The sequence below is a fragment of the Sorex araneus genome, chromosome X, assembly GCF_027595985.1.
Source record: "Sorex araneus isolate mSorAra2 chromosome X, mSorAra2.pri, whole genome shotgun sequence".
NCBI lineage: Eukaryota > Metazoa > Chordata > Mammalia > Eulipotyphla > Soricidae > Sorex > Sorex araneus.
Genome location: NC_073313.1, coordinates 269,013,346 through 269,035,926, shown reverse-complemented (window position 1 = coordinate 269,035,926; position 22,581 = coordinate 269,013,346). Strand labels below are relative to the sequence as shown.

The 22,581-nt window shown below is 57.4% G+C and overlaps 1 protein-coding gene across 1 annotated transcript in view; it reads left to right on the top strand.

The window, feature by feature from the left end:
- LOC101538539 (guanylate cyclase D-like) overlaps positions 1-22,581 on the top strand; it is a 37,314-nt gene that overhangs the window by 7,136 nt on the left and 7,597 nt on the right. The window contains exons 4-13 of the mRNA XM_004610903.2: positions 2,696-2,780; positions 3,888-3,984; positions 4,291-4,419; positions 5,343-5,423; positions 6,856-7,032; positions 7,224-7,380; positions 7,619-7,768; positions 12,338-12,486; positions 16,491-16,654; positions 17,080-17,272. Coding sequence (XP_004610960.2) covers positions 2,696-2,780; positions 3,888-3,984; positions 4,291-4,419; positions 5,343-5,423; positions 6,856-7,032; positions 7,224-7,380; positions 7,619-7,768; positions 12,338-12,486; positions 16,491-16,654; positions 17,080-17,272 — 1,382 coding nt within the window. The remainder of the gene's footprint in view (positions 1-2,695; positions 2,781-3,887; positions 3,985-4,290; positions 4,420-5,342; positions 5,424-6,855; positions 7,033-7,223; positions 7,381-7,618; positions 7,769-12,337; positions 12,487-16,490; positions 16,655-17,079; positions 17,273-22,581) is intronic.

The following is a 22,581-nucleotide window of genomic DNA, read 5'->3' as shown; positions in this document are numbered from 1 at the left end:
CATCCACCCCTCCATCCATCCACTGTTCATCCATTCATGACCCAACCATCCATCCACCAGCCCACCCACTCATCCATCTTCCCACCCAGCATCCATCCACCAATTCATACATCCATCTACCCCTTCATCAATCCATCATCCACCCATCCATCTATTCAACCACCCATCCATCATTCATTCACTCATCATCTCTCTACCCACCTGTCCATTCCTCACCCATCCATCTGCTCATTTATCCATCTGCTCAACCATCCATCTGTCCCTCCATCAACAATCTATCTGCCCATCTATCCACCTGCCCACCCACCCATTCATCCACCTATCCATCCACCCGTCCATCTATCTATCCATCCACCTTTTATCCTTCACTGAGCCTCTCCCCACGGTGAGTCTTACATGGTAGCAGGGACAGGGCAAGTGGGAAGTGTGACACTCCTTGGAGAAGACTAGATCACAGCTGGGAAGGGTTCGGGAAGCTCGGAACCCTCACAGGGCTAGAACATTCCCAGACATGCTCCAGGTGCTCAGCTCTCTCAGTGGACTGCCACTTAGTCCAGTGGGCGCTTACCCTCCAAGGGGCTCCTCTGGAGTGGAGCTCGGGCACTCTGCATGGTGGACAGCGGGGTCAGGGCAGGTGCTGTAAGACAGGCCCGGGGTGGGGACATGGAGGAGGGCCGGGAGCTGGGGAAGCCTCCAGACCTGCTGTTTCACGGGGACCCAAGGAGCAGCCGGTCTCCGGCACAGGGTGTCCTTGCACACTCCTCACCATGGGCCACACAGGCCCTCTTGGCGGGTGCCAGCGGAGGCTGCAGATCTGCCCTCTGGCCTTGACCCGGAGAGGGCCACTTCTCCCATGCAGGCTCCCCTCTAGGGGTCCCGCTGCTGTGCCCTTAGTCACCTTCACCCCACTCAGCCCCTCTGACCTGCCCACCACGCCCTTCTGTGGCTCAGTGCTGCAAACATTCCTGCCCCTTGCCTCTTGCTCCCTTGCCATTGGGTCCCTTCTCGGGGATCTCCCCCCACCCGTCCCCTGCCCGGCCTCTACAGCCTGCTGTCACCTAAACTCACATCCAGCCAACCTCCTCCTCTTGCACCTCACAGATGTTTGGCTCTGAGCGTCCCAGACTTGGGGGTGTGCAGAGAGGACCCCTATGCTGCCAACCATGCACTCCCCGGCTGGAAACTGCAACCCATTCCCCTGAGGTTGAGGGCCTGCTGCCTCCCAGACACCCTCCTTGGCTCCAGCCTGGAGCCGGAGTCCCAGCCTGCCCCCCCTTACCTCAGTGGCCCTGGCAGGATGGAGGGTCTTCCAGGTCAGTCAGACCTAGTGCACCCTGCTCAGAGCCTGCAGAGGTGGCCCTGCAGAGGTGCCCAGAAAGGGCAGCTCGATTGCGCCAGGAGCTGCCCTTTCTGGGCCTGGCCTCACTTCTCAGCCTTTCCTTCCCCACACCACCCACTCCTGTTTCAGTCTTGGTGCTGGCTGTGCCCCTGGCCTGAAGTGCTCCCCCATGCCTGCCCCCACAGTCCCACAGAGGGTTTTTCCTCTCACCCACCCCCATTCTCTGCTCAGAGCTTCCTTCCGGGGGTCCTGCTGGAGAGAATGCCGCAAACCCACCAGGCTTGTCGCAGGCCCTGACATGCGCAGACACACATATCTTCTTTTTTTTGTTTTTTGTTTTTTTTTGCTTTTTGGGTCACACCTGGCGATGCACAGGGGTTACTCCTGGCTTTGCACTCAGGAATTACCCCTGGTTGTGCTCAGGGGACCATATGGGATGCTGGGATTTGAACCCGGGTCGGCCGCGTGCAAGGCAAACGCCCTACCTGCTGTGCTATCTCTCCAGCCCCACGTATCTTCTTTTTGGTTTACTTTTTGTTGGTTTGGGGGCCACACCCGGTGGTGCTCAGGGCTTACTCCTGGCTCAGGGATCATCCCAGGCAAGCTTTGAGGGACCATAATGAGATAACGGGGATCCGAACCCGGGTCAGCCACATGCAAGGCAAACACCTCCCCCACTGTATTGTCCCTCAGACACACACACTTACTCTCAGCTTCCTCCTCTACACAGCCGTGATACTGACCGTGCCCACTTCCAGGCCACGGTGAGGAGGAGCCGGACTGAAACACAGAGTCAGTCCCGGAATAGGCACTGGGTGCAAAGCGGTGCACAGTATTATGATCCGCCTCACGGGTGCCGCATCCGCCCCTGGGCTGTATCATCTGGACGTCACTCGGACACAGCTGCGCTGGCAGGTTGCCCTTCTCCCCCTGAACTGGGGTGAGGGGTTTCCGCCCAGTGTAAGCAGGGCCCTCTAACATGTGACTGACAATGAAACTGCCAGAACAAGTAGTGAGGGGCCCATCATGCGGGCATGCAAGGAGAGGGACACCAACAGGCAGAGAGGCCTATGGTCACGACCTGGTCCCATGCCCAGCTGGGTTCTCAGTCTAACGAGGTGGGGGGGGGGTGGCGCTGAGCAGGATCCGCAGGGTCCTGGAGGCCCAGAGCCCAAGGTGAGGCCCAGGCAGCCGACAGGGAGTCAGTCTCTATGCGTGAGGAGGCACGAGGCGAGGCCCTCAGCCTTCAGCGGCAGGGCCCTGCATGCCCATTTCCGGGGGTGAGGCGGGGTTGGGCTGGGTGGCAGGGGTTCCCTCGTGTGCCTTCACCACTTACATCTCCTCTGTGCCCTGCAGGCACGCAGCCACTGAGCAGCGTCCTGGCTCTGGCCCTGGCCTGTGTCCTGATGCTGTCTGGGGGGGCCCTCACCTGCCTCATCAGGTGAGACTCGAGCGGACCCTGCTCCCCACCCCGGGGCTTCTCTCAGGCTGCAGAGGCCTGACAAGCTGCAGGGGCCCTGCCCGCCTGCCTGCATTCCCTGTGCAGAGGGGGGTCTGCCTGGGACTGGGGCAAGCCCCGCCCTCAGGTGGGACGGTGCCTCTGAGTGTGAGGGCTGGGCTGGGTGCCCCCCACCAGTGCACCCACACCCCCTCCCTCCCGCTCTGCCCTCTGCCCTGTGGTTGTGATGCTGGTGGGGGTGCTGTTTTGAAGCTCCGTTGCTGGCCACACTCGCCCGGGCTCCGCTGCCCTCATGACCCGGCTGCTGCTCACACCCCTATTTGCGGGGCGCACACCTGGCTGGCTGCTCCACATTCTGTTGAGTCCCCATAGCAGAATTGCTAGAATTGTGCTTGGTGTATGTGGGTGGCACTGGGGGCCAGACTCAAGACCTTCTGCTCACAGAACAGGCACTTGGAACCTCCGAGTGCTCCCCCAGAACAGGACTCCAGCGTTGCTGTTACTGTTGGTTGTTGTGGCCTCTCACTTGGTGCAGGGGACCCAGGGACCAGAAACATCAGCCAACCAGGCAGGCAGTCCAGCGCCTGAGCATGTGGCACTGCTTAGACCCCCAGTGCCAGGGGCAGCCACTAGGAACTCCCCTCAGGACCCAGGTCTCGTGGGCCACACCTGGTATGCTATGATGGCAGGGACGGACCCTGGATGGGGCGCTTGCAAGGTTGCACCCTCACCCTGTACTATGCCCCCAGCTGGCCCTTTTGCAGTGGAAAATAAATCTTCCTGGTTCTGAAGTCCTCCCTGTCCCCTGGAGGTGCTTCTCCCTTCCCCATTACTCAGTTCAGCCCCCGGGGGGGCCTCTGGGGGTCCTGGGAGCTCTGGGGTAGTTCTAACAGATCAGGGGTCCTGTGTGGGGACTCAGGGGTTGGGGAGGGGCTCAGGCAGGAGTGCTCTCAGCTCGGGTGGGACAGGGGGCAGACAAGAGAGGATAGGAAGAGGCTGGGGGGTAGAGGAGGGGGAGATTCTGGGTCAGCACAGGTTGGGGGAGTCGCCGGTTGGGGTCCTGTGTCCCCAGATTTATCTTGGCTTCAGGCTCGGCATCCACCAGTTGAGGCTGGCATGGGGCCCACACAGGATCGTGCTGAGCACGGAGGAGGTCACCTTTGTCCATCGGCCCCCTAGCAGACGGGTGAGCGTGTCGGGAGGCTGGAGGACTGGGCGGGGCCTGACGGGGTGTGGCAGGAGTGATGAGAGCATATGGGGGCGGGGCTTGGCACGCCCAGTGGGGCGTGGCCTGGAGTGGTTTGGGCGTGGCCTGGTGGGGTGGGGCGTGGTTTGAGGGGCGGTGGGGCATAGTTTAGGGAGCATGATGGGGCGTGGCCTAGCAGGGTAATGCGTGGTTGAGGGGCGTGGCCTGGCAGAACAGGGAGGGGTTTAAGGGTCGTGGCTTGGCGGACCACTCCAGGCTCCTGACACGCTCCTGGGCCCATTCCAGAGGCTGCACATGGACAACGCTAGCGAGTCAAGGAGCGCGGCAGATGGTGGGAGCCTGAGATCGGCGACCCAGGGGTCCGCAAGGAGCCTGCCAGCCCCCCAGGAGCCGTCCAATGTGGCCTTATACCAGGTGAGCCTTCTGCCACCGCCATGCCCAGGGTGGGGGTCCTTGTGGGACAATCTCAAAAGCCCAGCCACATCCTCTGGGGCCTTTGCATGCCTCCTTCTGTTACAGAACAGGAAACTGAGGCCCAAAGAAGGGCAGTGACTTCCCTGGGGCACTCAGCAAGCAGGCGGTAGGGCCGGATGAAGGAAATGGACATTCAGCTCCCAGCCTGCAAGGCTCAGGGTCAAGCCTTGGTCTATAGTGCCTCCAGACCCCTCTCTCAGGAGGGGGTCCAGCCTGGGCCCCCTGCTGCTAGCTTTGGCAGAGAGCCTATGTGAGGGCAGCCCCCCGCCCCACAGAGCCTCTAGGCTGAGGGGGGCGGCCAGTGGAGAGGGGCCAGGAAGAAGGCCTTCGAGGTTCGAAAGCCCCTCATGGCTGACGTGATGGGCAGGTGCTTGCTTCTTGCTTCTTTTCTGCCATCTCCCCCGGGACCCCCCTTGCTGAAGGCAGACACTGATGCCTACAGGGCCGGGTTAGCCCGAGGGTCACGGGGGAGGCCGGCAGGAGGTACAGTCAGTGACAAGGACAGGGGCTGGCGCCAGAGCCACTGCCTGGCCTTCTGACTCTGTGCTGAGCCTCTCACTTCACAGACCGTGGGGTGCTGGGGTGCCACTGGCCGGCAGCTTGTCCGCCCTTGTGGTGCCTGGGGCCGGCCTGGCTCTGTGGACCTGAGCTGCGAGGCTCATCAGCGACCAGAAGCCACACGCCTGTGGCCACAGGGCGGGAGAGGGAGTGAGGACCGGGAACGAGCCCAGCAGGGTCTCCCTTGGCAGCGCACGTGCGGCTGGCTGGGCTGGTCCGGCTCTGAGAGAGGACAGCTCCAAGGCAGCAGCTGGGCCGGGCACTCTCAGTGGGAGCAGCCATGACTCTCGCTCTTCCTTCAACAGGGCGAGTGGGTGTGGCTGAAGAAGTTTGACATGGGCACAGTCCCCGAGCTTCGGCCCAGCTGCCTGGGCCTCCTGAGAAAGGTAGGCTGTGTGTGTGTGGTGGGGGCGGGCAGATGGGGGGCAGGTGGGGTGCTGCCAACCCCCATCTATGAGTCAGACCAGGTTGTTTGGTGGTGGTGTTGGTGGTGTGGTGTGTGTGTGTGTGTGTGTGTGTGTGTGTGTGAGTGTGTGTGTGGGTGTGTGTGTGTGTGTGTGTGTGTGTGAGAGAGAGAGAGAGAGAGAGAGAGAGAGAGAGAGAGAGAGAGAGAGAGAGAGAGAGACTTTCTTCCCTCAGGGAATTTCAGTTGCTGGCCATCAATGAACCCCAAAGAACTGTCACTATCATCGGGGCTGGCATGATGGCACAGCGGGTAGGGAGTTTGTCTTGCATGCAGCTGACCCGGGTTCGATTCCCAGCATCCCATATGGTCCCCCGAGCACCGCCAGGAGTAATTCCTGGGTGTACAAACCAGGAGTAACCCCTGTGCATTGCTTGGTGTGACCCAAAAAGCAAAAAAGAAAAAAAAGAACTGTCACTATCTTGAGAAGCATGGTGGTTTGGAAACAGAGTCAGAAGGACCTCAGATAAAATCCTGCCTCCACAAATACTCAGCTTTCCTCTAAAATAGAGCAGGGATGTGGGGGAGGCAGTGGGGGTGGAGAGACAGCAATGGAGTAAGGGGCTTTTCTTGCATGCAGCTGACCTTCGTTTGATTCCTGGAACCACGTAAGGTCCCTCAAGCACTTCCACTTCCTGAGCACAGAGCCAGGAGTGAACACTGAACACCATAGGGTTATGGACCAAAGCACCCCCCAAAAAAAACAATGGCATCAGAGAGAGAGAGAGAGAGAGAGAGAGAGAGAGAGAGAGAGAGAGAGAGAGAGAGATGTAGGAGGTTAGGAATGCAGAGTATGTGAAATAACCAAGACCTTAGCCAGCAGTGTGCCTATGGTAAGTGGTGAATTTCATTCACCCATCCATCCATCCATCCATCCATCCATCCATCCATCCATCCATCCATCCATCCATCCATCCACGCATCATTCATCCACCCATTTATCTTCTATCCATTCATCCATTCACCCACTTATCCTCTATCCATCTACCCACCCACCCACCCATCCATCCATTTACATACACATCACCCATCCATCCATCCCCTCATTTCATATCATCCATCCACCCACCTGCTCAACCACCCATCTGCCCATCCATCTTCCATGCATCCACCTGGTCTCCATCCACCCACCATCCCTCCATTCATCCCCCATCCAGCTATACCTCATCCACCCATCCAATCATTCCCTATGTCCATCCACCTCCCCACCTTCCCAACCCCCATCCCTTCATCCATCCATCTCTCGATGTCTCTCTGTACTCAGCGCTGTGCTGGGTACTAAGGTCTGGGCTAGACTGTACCTGATTCTGCCTTCAAGGGGCTTTGGGGGGCTGCTAGGGATCTTTCCCCAGCAGATGCGGGAGCTGAGGCATGAGAATGTCACCACCTGTCTGGGCTTCTTCGTGGCCCCTGGGCTCAGCGCTGTGGTGCTGGAGTACTGTGTGCGGGGGAGCCTGGAGGAGCTGCTGCGGAACGAGGCCCTACGGCTAGACTGGACCTTCAAGGCCTCCCTGCTGCTGGATCTGATCCGAGTGAGAAACCTCCCTGGCCTGGGGCTGGTGTGTGTATGTGTGTCATGATGGGGGAGGAGGGTCACTGGGGCATAAAAGGCTCCGAACCCCCCGCCCCCGGTTCAGGCTCTTTCCCCCTCATTTAAGAAAATCTGAACGTAGACAAGGAGTCTGGGAGACAGCAGGCCTCAGGGACCCACTCTCTCCCCCAGGGCCTGCGTTACCTGCACCATCGCCACTTCCCTCATGGCCGCCTCAAGTCCAGGAACTGTGTGGTGGATGGGCGCTTCGTCCTGAAGGTCACTGACTACGGCTACGGGGGGCTCCTGGATGCTCAGCGTGCTCCCCGCACTCGCTTGGCCCCGGAAGGTCAGCTGGGGCTGTGAGGCGGGGGGGGGGATTCGGAGGCCCTGTTGGGATGGGGTGCTGGTGGGGGGCTCCCGTGGACGGGTATGGCTTGTGTGAGCTTCGGCCCTGGGCGTTTCCTTATACTGGGCTGGGAACGGGGGGCCCAGGAGCATCTCTCCCGGCCCTGCTCTGCAGAGCACTGTGGCCCCCTTCCGTGAAGCACCTGGCCGTGCTGTGTGACCTTGCCCTGTGCCTGCAGAGCTGCTGTGGACGGCCCCCGAGCTGCTGCGGGAGACGGGGGTGCCGGGGCAGGGCACCCTCAAAGGAGACGTCTTCAGCCTCGGCATCGTCCTGCAGGAGGTGCTGACACGCAGCCCCCCCTACAGCTCCTGGGGGCTCTCCGCAGAAGGTACCCCACCCCAGCCTGCCGCCGGCTGGGCCCCCGTGTGCGCTGTCGGCTCTGGGCCCTGGGCGCCCCAGGCCTGGAGCAGCCCCTGAGACTCACGCTGGTCTAACCATGAGAGCTGGCTTCCTCGGCCTGAGCAGGGAGGCCCCCTAGTTGGCCAGAGTGAGGACTGCCCGGCAGTGAGCCCCCACGCCGTGGCCACATGAGTCTGGGGGCCTGTGCCCAGTGCAGCTGTGTCTGCAGGCCCGCACACCTGCAGGCTCATCTGCTGCTTCCTATGAGGCCTCAGGCACAGCCCTGAGGTCTTGTCTTTAAAGTGGGAACAGCTCTGGAGATGCAGGGCACTTGCCTGCACCTGGCTGACCCGGGTCTGATGCCCTGCCTCCCAGATGGCCCCCTAAGCCCGCCAGCGGTGATCCCTGAGTGCAGAGCAGGGGGAAGCCCTGAACCCCACTGGGTGTGGCCCCCAAACAGAAACAAAAGCGAGCCGCAAGGGCGGTGCACATGTGTGCTGTCTGCTGCCGCTCCAGCCCAGCACACGGGGTCCCTGAACAATGCTGCAGACCCCGAGTCCAGGGCTGGGGGAACCTCTCTCCCGCCAGCACTGTCAGAGTGTGACCCCATAGCAAACACACTGGCACCCAGTCAGACTGCCCCTGGGTGTTTATCTATGCGGCATGCGGGTGCTGGGTTGGCGCCCATCAGGGCACCTTCCGGGCCTCTGTGTGCCGCCACTGGCTGTGCCGGAGGCTCATCTCAGCCTCCCCTGCGCCTGATCTGGGATATTTTCTTTCTTGACTCAGCTCCAGGCTGACCAAGAGACACCCCCCAACCTCCCCCACTCAGGTTGCCCGGAGCCCACGCGGCTCTTAGCAGGGCCCCCCAAAGCCTCTCTGCTGCCCCTAGGTCTGTCTCCACAGGCCCCTACCCCTTGCAGGCCGTAGTAGAGCTGCCGAGGGCCTCAGCCAGCCCTGCCTCCCTCCCTGACCCGTAATCTGGCTTTAGCCCTGCTTCCTCTCTCCACCAGAGCTGGCTCGGGAGCAATGCACATTCCAGGCCCTGGATTTATGGAGTGGGGAGCAGGAAGGGGGGCTCTGTCAGGCCCTTTGGGCAATACTCCCCCACCCCATCTGTCTCTGCGGGGGACGGGCTGCCGATGGGGCCTTCTCCCCTAGATCAGGACGGGGCCTGGCACCAGGGATCCCTCAGATTGTGCTGTCCTCCCAGGCCCCGTCCCCTACTCCCGGGAGGCCTAAGGCGCTTTCCCTGGTCTCGGGGGGCTTGTGTCAGGCATGGCTTTGGGGACCACTGACCTAAGCCCAACTCTCACTGATTCACCCCCGAACCTTGCGTACCCCCTTTCAGCTTCTTCCTCTGTTAAATGGGGACCGTGCTGCTCGAGGCCAGAGCAGCGGCTGCTCAGGAAACAGGGGCATGGAGACCACCTGTTAAGACGCTGTGTGTGTGTGCGGGGGTTGCTGTCTCCAAAGTTCTTTCTCCGTGTTGTGCTGTAGCGCTCACCCCCCATGTGGCTGCTGCTCCTGAGGCGACCACAGTGCAGAGCTCTGGGATTTGGGCAGAAGTTCCCCAACCCTTGGACCAAAGCAATAGTGGCACCTTCCTGGCATGTGGCGTACCTGGGGTCCATCTCCAGCACCCCAGATGGTCCCCCAAGGACCGTCAGAGGTGCTGAGGCCGGAGTAACTCCTGAGGATCAGGAGACCACCTGCGGTGCCAGGGATCGAGCCTGGGTCAGCTGCCCCCTCCCCGCTGGTTTTGCTCCAGCCCCCGTCTGGTTTTCTTATTGGACCTTCTCGGCTACTCCTCATGGAGTGATCACTGAGGAGTAAGCCCTGAGCATTGGTGGGCGTGCCTCCCCCCAAACAACAACAGCAAACTCAATGTCCTTACCCCAAACTCCCCAGGGGGCCCACCGCACACCTCCCCTGAGCCTTCCGGAATGGGGACAGCTGGACCGGCTGGGGTGGGAGCATATGGCATTTGCTTCCCCACAGGCCCCATCGGCAGCCCCAGGCTGTGCCAGAAGCAAGGGGAATGCCCCAGTCTGTCTGATTCCCATATCCGGGGCGAGGAAGTGGCCAGGGCGGTATCTGCTCTAAAATCAGCAACACTTGATAAAATGTATTTGTATTTTACTCATCCCAGCCCTGTGGAAACGCTTTTACCAAAGAGTCACAACCATGTGTGATGTTTTATCGATTCCATCTGCACACGTGCAGCTCCCAGAGCCCGTCAGGGGCTCGAGTCTGGTGCCTGGACCAGAGGAAGCTGCAGATGCAGAACAGATCCAGTTGGAGGCTGCTGCTGTGAACCAGTCCTCTGGGGCTCTCCCCAGCAGCCTGTTCCCCAGGAGCCTCAGTTTCCTCCCCGTCTGCAAAGTGGGACAAGGATGATGGCAGAGAGAGAGAGAGAACGAGAGAGTGCGTGAGAAAGAGAAAGAGAGAGCGAGAGTGAGATAGAGAGAGAGATAGATAGAGAGAGAGAGAGAGAGAGAGAGAGAGAGAGAGAGAGAGAGAGAGAGAGAGAGAGAGAGAGAGAGAAGCGGGTGGAAATCCAGAAAGAAGTTTCTCTCCACTCCCACCTTATCCTTCCTTGGCTCTCTGGGGCATGAGGGTCCCCTCAGAGTAGGTGAATAGCTGTTGTCTGTGATCTATAATTGTGTCTTCAACTTCAAAAAAAAAAACTGAATCCTTTTTTCAATTTTTTAAGCAGGACCTTGAGATTAAGAAGTGCTCGTTTTACATTTTTTTCCCTTTCTTTCTTTTTTTTTCATTTGGTGCTACACCTGACAGTGCTCAGGGGTCACTCCTGATGGGCTCAGGGTACCATATGGGGCGCCAGGGATCAAACCTGGGTTTGTTGCATGCAAGTCAAGTGCCCTGTCCATTGAGCTATCCCTCCAGCCCCCGTCCTGGCATTCTTATTGAGCCTTCTTGGCTACTCATCATGAAGCAATCACTGAGTGCTGTATTCCTGTATTCCTGTGTTCAGGGTGAACACAAAAAGGAAAGAGGTGGGATCAGACTGAAACATCCACTTTTATTTTTACTTTTTATTTTTTGCTTTTTTTGGGTCACACCTGGCGATGCTCAGGGGTCACTCCTGGCTCTGCACTCAGGAATTACTCCTGGCGATGCTCAGGGGACCATATGGGATGCTGGGAATCAAACCCGGGTTGGCCACGTGCAAGGCAACCGCTGTGCTATCGCTCCAGCCCCTATTTTTACATTTTTGCTATTCAGTCCATACCCACCCAGCTGCACTCAGGCTTCCTCCTGGCCCTGTGCTCAGGGATCACTCCTGGCGGAGCTCGGGGGACCATATTCGACCAGGTCACCTGCAGGCAAGCCACATGCCTACCCCTGTCCCAGTGATGATTGGCACATGACGCTGTTTGCTTCTGTGCATAACACAAAGCTTCCACGCTGCCCATGGCACAGACCATCACCACCACACGCCAGTGGCCAGCCCATGCCAGGATCCCTGAAGTGTTTTTCTTGTGCAAACACTTGTTCATGAGCCCCTTTAGCCCCTCCCAAACTGGCAATCCAGTCTCCACTCTGGGCTCTGCACTGCCCATGGCCGTTCTGTCCCTTTTCTAGGTTGGGATGCTGAGGCTTGTTTGTGCCACCTGACTGGGTGCTCGGGAAGGCCCCTGGGGAGCCAGCAAACCCTTAGCCTAGCTGCTGGCCCCATGCCCAGGATTGTGCTTCCCGAGACAGGGCTGGTTCCATCAATTGTCAGGTGGGGAAACTGAGGCACGGAGCTCTGGCACAGAGGAGAACCATAAGGAGAACACTGCCCACACCCGTGATCTTCAGCATGGGGCTTGGGGACAGGAAGGGCTAGGCTGTGTCGGGAAAATATTGATGATAATAATGACGGTGTCAACAAACTTCATTCACACTCATGGTAAGTTGGCTCCCCAAGGTGTCTGGAGGGGAGGCTGGGAGAACAACACTCCCACCCCACCAGCCACCTGAAGGTCATAGCCTTTGGTGGACATTGTGGCGGGGGTGGAGGAATAGAGTTGCACTGAGGTGTTTTTGTTGGGGGGTGGGCCACACCCAATGATGCTCAGTGTTTACTCCTGACTCTGTGTTCAAGAATTACTACTGGTAGGCTCAGGAGACCGTATGGGGTGCCGGGGATCGAACCCAGACAGCCTGTGTGCCAGATAAGAGTACCTGCTATACTATCTGGTGCCCCGGTGGGGCTTGGGGATGATCAAGATCCTGCTGGGTGCCAGTTGTGGTGACATCCACCTCTCATCTCAGATCCCTTCTCCAGAAGGCTCATTTCAGAGAGGGAGACTGAGGCACAGGCGGTCAGAGCTGTGTCCATGATGTCTGAGAGGTGGCCGCCATCATATGGTGGGAGACCCTTTGGGACAGAGCAGGGAAGTGGCCCTTGTGTCCAGGGGCCACGCCGACCCAGGGTGCAAGTAGGACTCTGAGGTGCATCCTCCAGGCCTGATCACACGCCCTTGTCCGCATCCCTTGGCCCCAGGCTGGTCCTGTCCCACGAACCTGCTGCCCCCGCTTATTGCAGAAATCATCCGGAAAGTGGTCTCCGCCCCGCCCCTGTGCCGGCCAGCCGTGTCTCCCGACCAGGGGCCTCCTGAGTGCATCCAGCTGATGGAGCAGTGCTGGGAAGAGGCTCCGGAGGACAGGCCCAGCCTGGACCACATCTACACCCAGGTCAGTGCTCCCAGACACGGCCACTCTGTTGGTTTGCAGAATGGCGGGTGCCTCAAACCCATCAAACTCTTCAGCAGAGAGGCAGCCACTGACTCCCACAGCCCTGAGCAACGTCTGTGAGAAGCCCGACGAGCCCTGTCTCAGTCGGGGCTGCCTCTGCTTCACTGCAGCCCGGGATTAACCCAGAGAAGACGCCTTGTCGTGATATTGGCTCTGTAGGGGGACAAGTGGGTGCAGAGAGGGGAGGGGACTTACCCTGGTAAGTGAGGGCTGAAAGGTGCAGGATTTGTTTTGTTTTGTTTGTTGTTTTGGTTCTGAACTACACCCAGCATTGCTTGTAGCTTTGTGTTCAGGGATCACTCCTGGCAGGGTTCAGGTGACCCTGTGGGGTGAAGGGGCTCCAATCTGGGTCAGCTGTGTGCAAGGCCAGCACCTTACCCACTGGACCACTGGCCTGTCTCTCCAGCCCCAGCAGAGCACGGGCCTTATCCAGCATGTGCCTGTCTGCAGCGCTGGTGAGCAGAGCCAAGAGGCCCACTGTGGCTGCGTCAGCAGCATTAATTCCCCGCATCAGTGAGTAGACGTGAGGACTATAGGCCCCCCAGCGCCCCCTGGAGGCTGCGGCAGGTGGGGTAGGGCAGGGCCGCAGTGGGGGCTGTGGGCCTGACTGGGCTGGCTAATGGCTCCCATGGGCCCTTCTCCAAGCCCAAGGTGACACCTCGGTGCTGCCCCTTCCCATCCTCCACTCCCCAGGCAGGCAGGGATGTTGTCAAGGAGACAGATGGGTGAGGAGGGAGCCAGAGGCAGAGAGGCAGAGACACCCGAGGGGCCTGTCCTCCTTCCCGCACATCCCTCCGGCCTTGGTGGGATCTACTCATCAGAGTCAGAGCACCTGGCTGCGAGCTCGGACGGGGTACCTGTGCTCCAGCCCCAGCAGGAACCCGCCTAGTCCAGAAACTGCCGGGTTCGAAAGGACAGGAGGTTCTTGCCCTCAGCAAGGGGTGAGTGTAGCAGAAGGCCTGCCTACACTCGGGTGGAATGGGCCAAGGTGGTACAGGATACAGACATCCAGAGAAAGGGGAACAGCATGGCCCAGCGGGGACCTGAAGGGGCCAGAATGCCTTCAGGGACGTCTTCACTGCTAGTCTACCTTGCTGAGTTGCTTGGTTGAGTTGTATGTTCTGCTCTGCTTTTGACTAGAACAACAAACTCAGCAAAACCTGCCATATTGGGGTGACAATCAAGTAAGAAAAGCAAGTTTTCATTTTATTTCTGTGGTATTAAGGAGTGTATCCAGGGTCTCAAGAGAAGTGACCCACTGTTGAGCCATATCCCTGGTCCCTGAAGTTTTGTTTTGTTTGAAGTAAGAACACTGTTTAGGGGCTGGAGAGGTAGTACAGCAGGTAGGGTGCTAGAGAGATAGTACAGTGGATGGGCTGCTTCCCTTGCAAGAGGTCGGTCTGGGTTTGATCTCCTGCATCCCATAGGGTCCCCCAAACACTGCCAGGAGTGATTTCTGAGTGCAGAGCCAGGATCATCGCCGGGTGTGGCCCAAAACCAAAAGAAAAAATTCAGAAAAGAAATGTGTCTGAGGACCAGAGCAATAAACAGTGGGTAAGCTGCTTGCCTGCGTGTGGCTAACCTGGGGTCATCCCCAGCACCACCTATGGTTCTCCCAAGCATTGCCAGGAATGATCAGTGAGCACAGGGCCAGGAGTAAGCTCTGAACTCTGCCGTCCATAGCCCAGAAACAACAACAAAATAGTTTTTTGAGAAGAGAGTGAGCAAGGTATGAGAGAAAGGCCACTGACCTTGAAATCAAAAGACTTGGGTGTACATTGACTGGACATCATCCAGAGTATTAGCCAATGCAATTGAACAAGAAAAGGAATATTAGAAGAAGAAAATGATTATTTGCAGAACCTGTGAGTGTGTATTTGAGAGACTGATCAATGAGAAAACCACCTCGAGTGATAGACTGATTCAGTGGGGCAGATCCGGCATTATTGGCCCTTGGCAGGTTACTCCCAGCTTCCTTGTTTCTCCAACTATAAAACTGGGGCTGTCCTTACACAGTGACCTTGTCAGATGCTTCCTGTCCGTGGAGGCTCAGAGTTCAGCAGCGTCACACACACCCTGTTGGCCTTTAAGGGTGTGTGTGTGTGTGTGTGTGTGTGTGTGTGTGTGTGTGTGTGTGTGTGTGTCCCTGCTTTCAATGGGCTGTGCAAAGTGAAGGCTCCCCTCTCCTTACAGACATCAGGCTGGGAAATGGTGCTCATGGAGGTGAGGTGTGCGCTCTCTCTCTCTGTCTCTCTCTTTCTGTCTCTCTCTCTTTCTCTCTCTCTCTCTCTTCTCTCCCCCCCCCCCACACACACACTCACTCAGGTGCTGGGTTAGAGGAATAAATCCTTCACTTTGACCATCATTCATTTGTTTCTGCTCTGCCCGTTGGGAAACTGGTGACCACAGGGGGAAGGACCTGGCAAATGGCCTTCGGGAAGGTGCTGGCATCTTTCTTGGAAGTTGCTGAAGATGTGATTCATGACCCATGAATGTTCTCCTCTAGAGACCCAAGACAGAACCTTGTCTCTGCTCAGGACTGGCAGTGTGTTCGTTCAAATGTTTACTTGACTTTGAACCTGGCAGTTGTACATATTTATGCCTTCATTTTGTGGTACTACTTTATTTTTCTTACTAGTCAAACATTTTGGAACAAGGAGAGAAATGGAGATTGTACATACATAGAATGTTCTTACATTCGACTTACCTACCATCTGTCCAGTCACCCTCTCTTCCACCCATCACAGCCACCTACCCACCTGGTGTCTGCCTATCTCTATTTACCCATCCATGTACCCATCCATCTGTGGGCCTACCTGTGTGTCTTCTATCTTTGAGAAGAGCAAAGAATGCCTGTCTCAGTTGTTGACAAAACTGTGCTGGGCACAGCCTTCTCTGCAAACCTCCCCGCCTGCCTGTCTTGTTCTCCCCCCCTCTATCTGTGCTCTGCCCTGCCCTCTGTCCTTGCTTGCCTGTTCCACTAATCTGGCTGCTCAAGCAGGGGCCATTTCCATCATATTTATTAGCTTTTAATGCACTATGATATCCATCAATTTATGCATCTATTTTATCCACTTTCTTGAAGAAATATTAGCTGTGTGAGGACTCAGTTTTTTGGAGTGGATGTAGAGAGAAGGTTGGGCCACAGTCAGCTGTACTCAGGGCTTATTCCTGGCTCTGTGCTCAGGGATCACTTCTGGCAGGGCTCAAGAGACCCTATGTTGGAAGTCGAACCCATGTTGGCTACCTGCAAGGCAAGTGCCTTAATCTTTGTACGACCTCTCCAACAAACTGAGTCCTTCATATTATTTTTTCAATTCAATTAATTGATCACAGACAGTTACAGATTATATATTTCAAATGTTTAAAAATTGTTTCTTGAATAAATAATTAAAAGCTTATAAGATACGTGATTGGCACACCCCATTTCTTTTTGAATTTAGCTCCAAATTTCTTAGTTAGACAAATGAACCAGGACAACATTGGCTCTGAGCATGAAACTTACAAAGGAAAATGAAAGACATATAAATGTGGTGGGTTTTTCCCAGTGAAGCAAATTAGTTTTATTTAGGAAATACAGAGTCGAGGAAGGGAGAGTCCTGTAAAGTAAGGAAGCTCAGTTACGTGTCCCCGGCTGGGATGCAGGTGACTGTAGAGCAGTGTGTACCCTCTTTATTTTCAAGTGATCACAGCAACCCCAGTCCCTCACGGGTGAGTTGACTCTCTGCTTCTTTTTTTGTTTGTTTGTTTGTTTTGCTTTTTGGGTCACACCCGGCGATGCACAGGGGTTACTCCTGGCTCTGCACTCAGGAATTACTCCAGGCGGTGCTCAGGGGACCATATGGGATGCTGGGAATCGAACCCAGGTCGGCCATGTGCAAGGCAAACGCCCTACCCGCTGTGCTATCGTCCAGCCCCAGTTGACTCTCTGCTTCTATCTTCAGTTCAAAAGCCTCACGCAGGGCAAGAAGACCAGTGTGGCTGACTCGATGCTGCGGATGCTGGAGAAGTATTCCCAGAACCTGGAGGACCTCGTCCAGGAGAGGACAGAGGAGCTGGAGCTGGAGCGGCAGAAGACCGAAAGGCTTCTCTCTCAGATGCTGCCCCCGTGAGTGCCTCTGAGCCCCTGGGGGGAGGAGCTGCAGCTGCCCCGGCTCTGAGCCCAGGGGATACATGGAGGAACTGGAAAATTGGGTTCACTCAGTTCTTCCAACAGAGTTCCCCGGAGTCCTCATGTACGCCAGGCACGGTGCTAGGCACATGGCTCTCACAGTTCTGCTCCCTCCCATCCCTTGTGTGCGGGAATCAGGCATATTGGCCCTGTATCACCTCAGAGGAAGTCTGTCCAGAGAGAGAGAGAGAGACAGACACAGAGAGAGACAGAGGAAGAGACACACCCACAGAGAGAGATAGAGAGACAGAGCAGTCCCTGCCAGATCCCTGAGGCTCATCCTAGGACTCCCCTCGAATCTACCCTTCAGTCCGCACTGTGCTCATGGGGCCTTATTATTCTGGCCCTCCCGATCCCTTCAGCTCTGTGGCCGAAACTCTGAAGATGGGCGCGACTGTGGAGCCGGAGTACTTTGACCAAGTCACCATCTACTTCAGTGACATTGTCGGCTTCACCACCATCTCGGCGCTGAGCGAGCCCATCGAGGTGGTGGGCTTGCTCAATGACCTCTACACGCTGTTCGATGCTGTTCTCAGCAGCCACGATGTGTACAAGGTGAGGAGCCCCCTGCTGCCTTTACTGCTGTTTGTGCCCACATGACTCCCAGTCACACTCCTGCTGTGTGACCACCAGCCCCCAAGCCCAGGAGGGTAAAGTTGTCACTACTTCCTCTTGCTCACAAGTGCGTTGGTCACCTGAGAGGTTGCGGGAGTCTGCTGGGCTGATGGTCAGCTGTGAGGGGGACAGGAAGCTCTGCTGATCTTGCCTGGACCTGTTGGAGGTCTGCAGCCTTAGTGGGGCCCACCAAGTGTCCTCTGCCCCAAGTGTTCTCTCTTCTGTCCGAGGGTCCCAGACAGAAGGCGGAAGGAAGAAGGCCTCTTGAGGTCTGAGCTAGGACAGACAGAGCATGCTGCTGTTTCTGTTGTGATCTATTTATCAAAGCAAACTCAAGCTCAGCCCAGAATCCAGAGATGCCACAATAAACCACCCCTCTGGGTGGCCGGAGTAACAGTACAGTGGGGAGAGCGTTTGCCTTGCATGTAGCCGACCTGGACTCAATCCCCAGCATCGCACATGGTGCCTCGAGCAGCGCCAGAAGTGATTCCTGAGTGCAGAGCCGGGAATAAGCTCTGAGCATTGCTAGGTGTAAAATTTATATATACCTCTAGAAGAGAAAAGCTTCAGGTGATTACAGAGAGGGCCAGAGAATGGGTCATTATTTTGCCCTTCGTTGGCCACAGAGCCCCCCTCGTCCCTTCTTCTGTCCTTTCATTTAGTTATTCTGGGATTTGGGGCTCAGGGATCACCTTGGCAGGTTCAGGGACCTTACAGAGTGCCAGTGCCCTGCCCCAAACCCAGTTCTGTGGATCTATGGGCAAACAGCTGCTCCCGCCCGGCCTCCGTGCTGTCGGTTCCGCAGGTCACAGGGCTGTCTGAATGCTGCTCCTTCGTCCCGTCTGCTCCTGCACGGGGCCCCTCACAGACCCTGCCCCCGAGCCTGCTCCAGGCGCCCCAGAAGAGGCGAGGCCTGTACCCAGAGCAGCTCCGTGCATCACTCACTGTCACTCCTTTTACCTCCTGCTGCCACAGCCCTCCCGGCACGCAGGGCCACCCCGAAGGCCAGAGCACCCGTGCAGAAAGTTCCAGAAGCAAAGGCTTGGACACTAATAACGTCAGCACAGCAAGTCAACAGCATCTGTGGCCAACACTGCCCAGGGCTACTTCTGTGCTGGACACTGGTCCAAGGGATTGTAAGCAGGAAGTTACACAATCACCATTCTCTACGGGGCAAACACTGGCCGGGGCCCCAGTTATCAATCAGAAAACAAATGATTAAGAGACTTGGTGAAGAGTGGGCAGAGGGACGTGGGAAACAAGCGTGAACTCAGGCATTGCAGACACCAGAGCTCCCTGGCACGGGTGCCCTGGCCCTGCGACATGGCTTTCCTTATAAAGGGGCACAGTGGCTCACAAGGCCCCCACAACCAGCCCACCTGGCTCCCTACTGCTCCCCCCTCCCCTCCCATCCACCGGGCCTGCATGGATTCTCTTTTCTAGACATTGCCCGCATCGGCCACCAGGCCTTTGCACAAGCCCTTCCCTCCTTCTGGAACTCTCTCCTCTTTGCCCGTCTCCCTCTTGAGGCTCGCACGTGATCCCCAGGGTGGATGGGCACTCCACTGCTCTCCCCATTAACCCCCAGACTGCACGGCCACACCCGCTTCTTGTGTCCAACCTCCACCGCTCTCGCCTCTGAACCCGGCAGTGCCCATCATGTGGCTGGTCCGTGGATGCATGGGCTGCCTGAAGAGCCCACAGAGGCACCGAGAAGGCAATTCTGGGGCTGAGGCAGCACAGCGAGTAGGGGGAGAGCTGGGACAGGGACCTTCAGGCGCAGCCCCACTCTGTCCACGTGACCCCAGGACCCCGCTCTGACCTGCTGGCCCGCCAGCCTCAGCCGTGGCTGGACGTGGCTTCCTTCCTGCCCCCTCTTCACAGCCCGGCTGGCCCCAGTTCTGAGCCGCTGTGTCTCACTCCGGCTGAGTTTGCATCCTGCGTACAGCGCTGTGCTGGCCCCCGGGGCCCCCGGGACGGATTCCTCCTCTCATCTGGCTGCTCGCACGGCTTTGATATGCCCGAGTCACCCCTGGCCTGGCTCTTCCTCCCCTGCTAATCTTTTCTCACACATGTGTTCCTCCCAGCTTGAATCATGCCTTCTGCTCCGCTCTGAACGCTGGCCAGGAGGTCTGCGCCTTTCTAGCGGGGCGAAACGAAACAAGGCCCCCTCACCCCTCCAGATGTGGGGGGACGGAGGCCGTGCGCCAGGATGTGTGAACGCGTCGCTCATCACTCACGCCCCCCGCCTTGCTTTCCCCTCGGGCCCAGCAGGATCTGGTTACCGACTGCCCTTTAATCTGGGCCGGCCTGGGAGACAGCCAGGCCGTCATTTCCTGGGGCTCTGGGGCTCTGTGATCCCTCCTGGGCCGCGCTGAGCGAGCACTTTGATGGCTGGAACACGCAGGAACCAGGTGCCTTTGGGGGAGAAGACTTAACCCCCAGCACCAGGCCATAGGTGGGTGAGACAAGCTGCTAGTGCTGGCTCTGTGCTCGGGGTCACTCCTGGCTCTGTGTTCAGGGGTCACTCCTGGCAGTGCTCGGGGACCATATCTGGGCCCCTGCAGGCAAGCACCTCCCCAGCCCTGTGCCTGTTGGTGCTGATGCCAGGGCAGTGATGCCCGGCCCTGGTGCGGGCACTCGCTCACCAGGGGCTGTGGTTCAGGCTGCGGTGCTCCCACAGGCGGCCACGGTGCTCCTGGACACTTGTGCCCCTGAAGCTGTGGTCCTTGCACACGTGCTTGTCAGGACTCAGTTTCCATGTTGAAGGCATGAGTCTCGGCTTTGGTGCTCATGGAGGGCTGCCGGGTGCTCACACACCTGCTTGCAGGGCTGACATGCACCTCACACAGCACTTTGTCTTGTCTTGGTCTGTTTTGCGCCCACACCCCGCTATGCCAGGGCTTCCTCCCGGCTCTGACTCAGGGATCCTGGCTGGGCTCGGGGGACCATATGGGGTGCTGGGGACCGAGCCAGTTGGGCTTTTCACCCTCTGTACTATGGCTCTAGCCCTCACACAGTATTTTGAGTGGTGGTGCTAGCTGGTATGTGTGGGGGCAGGGGGCACATTTATTTTTGACTTACTTATTTACACCTGTCCGAGGTGCAGCTGGAAATGTTCCATGGTGCCCTGGATGGCAGAGAAGGAAGATGGCAGGGACAGTGGAGCGGTTAAACTTGTGTTCTCAGCCCCTGTGATTCCTCCGGGCCCAGCCACAGGCTTTAGTTGAACATCTTGAGAGAGCCTGGGGTTCCCTGGGTATGTCGTTGAACCCTTGCAGTGCCCCTCGGAAGGACAGACCCATGCCCTGGCTCTGTCTACTGATGGGGACACAGGCTCTGACACTGCACTCACTTCCAGTTTGAGCCCCCAACAGGGGAAGGTAGAGGTGAAGTGAGGCAGCACAGAGAATGTGTTCTGGAGGTGCGGCCACCACGGGGCTTCCTGCTGCTCCTCCCTTCCTGCCTGAGCCTCGGGGGCCCCCCGAGAGCCAGCACAGTGCCCCAGAGTCACGGCTGCAGGCCAGATCACGGAGACGGGTACCCTCCTCCCCACCCTGAAAACACACACCGGCCACGTGCAAGGGAGGGACAGGAGGGAACCCCCATGGCAGTGGCAGAGCACCCCCAAGAGAGCCGCCTATTGTGGGCTGATGGACACATTCCACCCAGTGTTGTGTGCTACGGGCAAGTGCCTTAAGCTCTCTGGCCCAGTCCTGTCCCCACACTGGCAGTAGTGACAATAGCTGGCACACGGAATTCCTGGGAAGACCTGACGTGTTCCTGTTTAGAAAGGGGTCCAACAGGCAGTTGTCACTGAGAGGGGAGTCTGGAGCGGTCACTTTGTCCTTCCCATCTGCCATTGAAAGCACAAGTTCCTCCCCCCGGGGGGAGACGTGTGGGCAGAGGGCCTTGGGTTGGGTTGTCTCTCCCTTCTGGGGTGTGGCATGGAGATCTCTCTCCTGCACGCCAGCAGAGGCATTTCCTGCAAGACCTGGAGGTGGCAGGGGCGGAGGGTCTCTGTGGAGTGGGCGGAGTGGGGTGAAGCAGGGATGCATGGGAGCCAATTAGGGATGAAGGTAGGAGGTCCTGCCACCCAGGGGCATCCCTGCCAGCTCAGCCGGGGTAAAAGGGAGCAGAGGTGGAGGGTGGAGAGGCAGCTCAGGGGGCTGAGCACGTACTTTGCATTCATCAGACCAGGGTTGATCTTATAGCAAGCCCAAGGAAGTAGCTCCGAGCACTGCCAGGTGTGGCTCCAAAGCAAACAAACAAAAAAACACAACAAAAATGTATCTGAGTGGAAGGTGACCTGATTAGGACAGCTCACGTCCAGGTATTGGGGTAGAGGACAGCCCACTGAGGGAGGGTTGGGGGCCGGGACTGCCTTATGGAGTTATAGCGCCCCCTCTGGCTGGGAGGAGCATCACCATCATCGTCACTGACCAGGAGGAAAGAGCTGGGCGCTTTAGCCCTTACAGAGGACACTGTGGGGGCCAGGGAGGGCCATCGCCTTGGCTGGCCTGGGGGACAGGGCCTTGTGAACAGAGGAGATGCTGAGGACCGTCTGTGGGTGTTCAGCAGGCGAGAAGCAGCTTCTACCTGACTCAACTCAGCTTTCCGAAATCAGTGTTGGCAGTAGGGAAACGGCCCCCTCCAGGAGGGACCTGGTCACGGAGACGTGAGCAGGCCAGGCCAGCCACTGGGGGGCTTTGGTGGGGGCCCGAAAGGCTCCCCTCCGATTCTGAGATCCTGGGTGTCTTCCCTCCAAAAGCATTAGCCAAGGAGGTAACGATGGTGCAGGTGCTAGAGACAAAAGTCTCTGCTTACAGAACCTCTGGTCTGGGCCTGCTATAAAAAAAAAAAGGTGAATACTTTATTTATTATTTTTTTTTTACTGAATCACCATGAGATACAGTTACAAAGCTTTCATGATTGAGTTTCAGTCATACAATGATCGAACACCAGAAGGGGTTCATCTAAGATAAATGGCAGAGCTGGGTCTGATCACATGAGCTTCTCACCCCCAAATCACATTCTCCTAGGTTCACCTTGGGTGGCCAAAGGGCATAGAAAGTACTATACATATCAGTGTATGCACATACATGCACAAATATGTGTATATGCACCTGCATGCATATAACACACATGCATATAGGCACCTACTTGAGTATATGCAAACATACACACACATAAGGCATACATGTAAACATGTATGTGCACATATACATGTGCATGTACATGCATGTGTG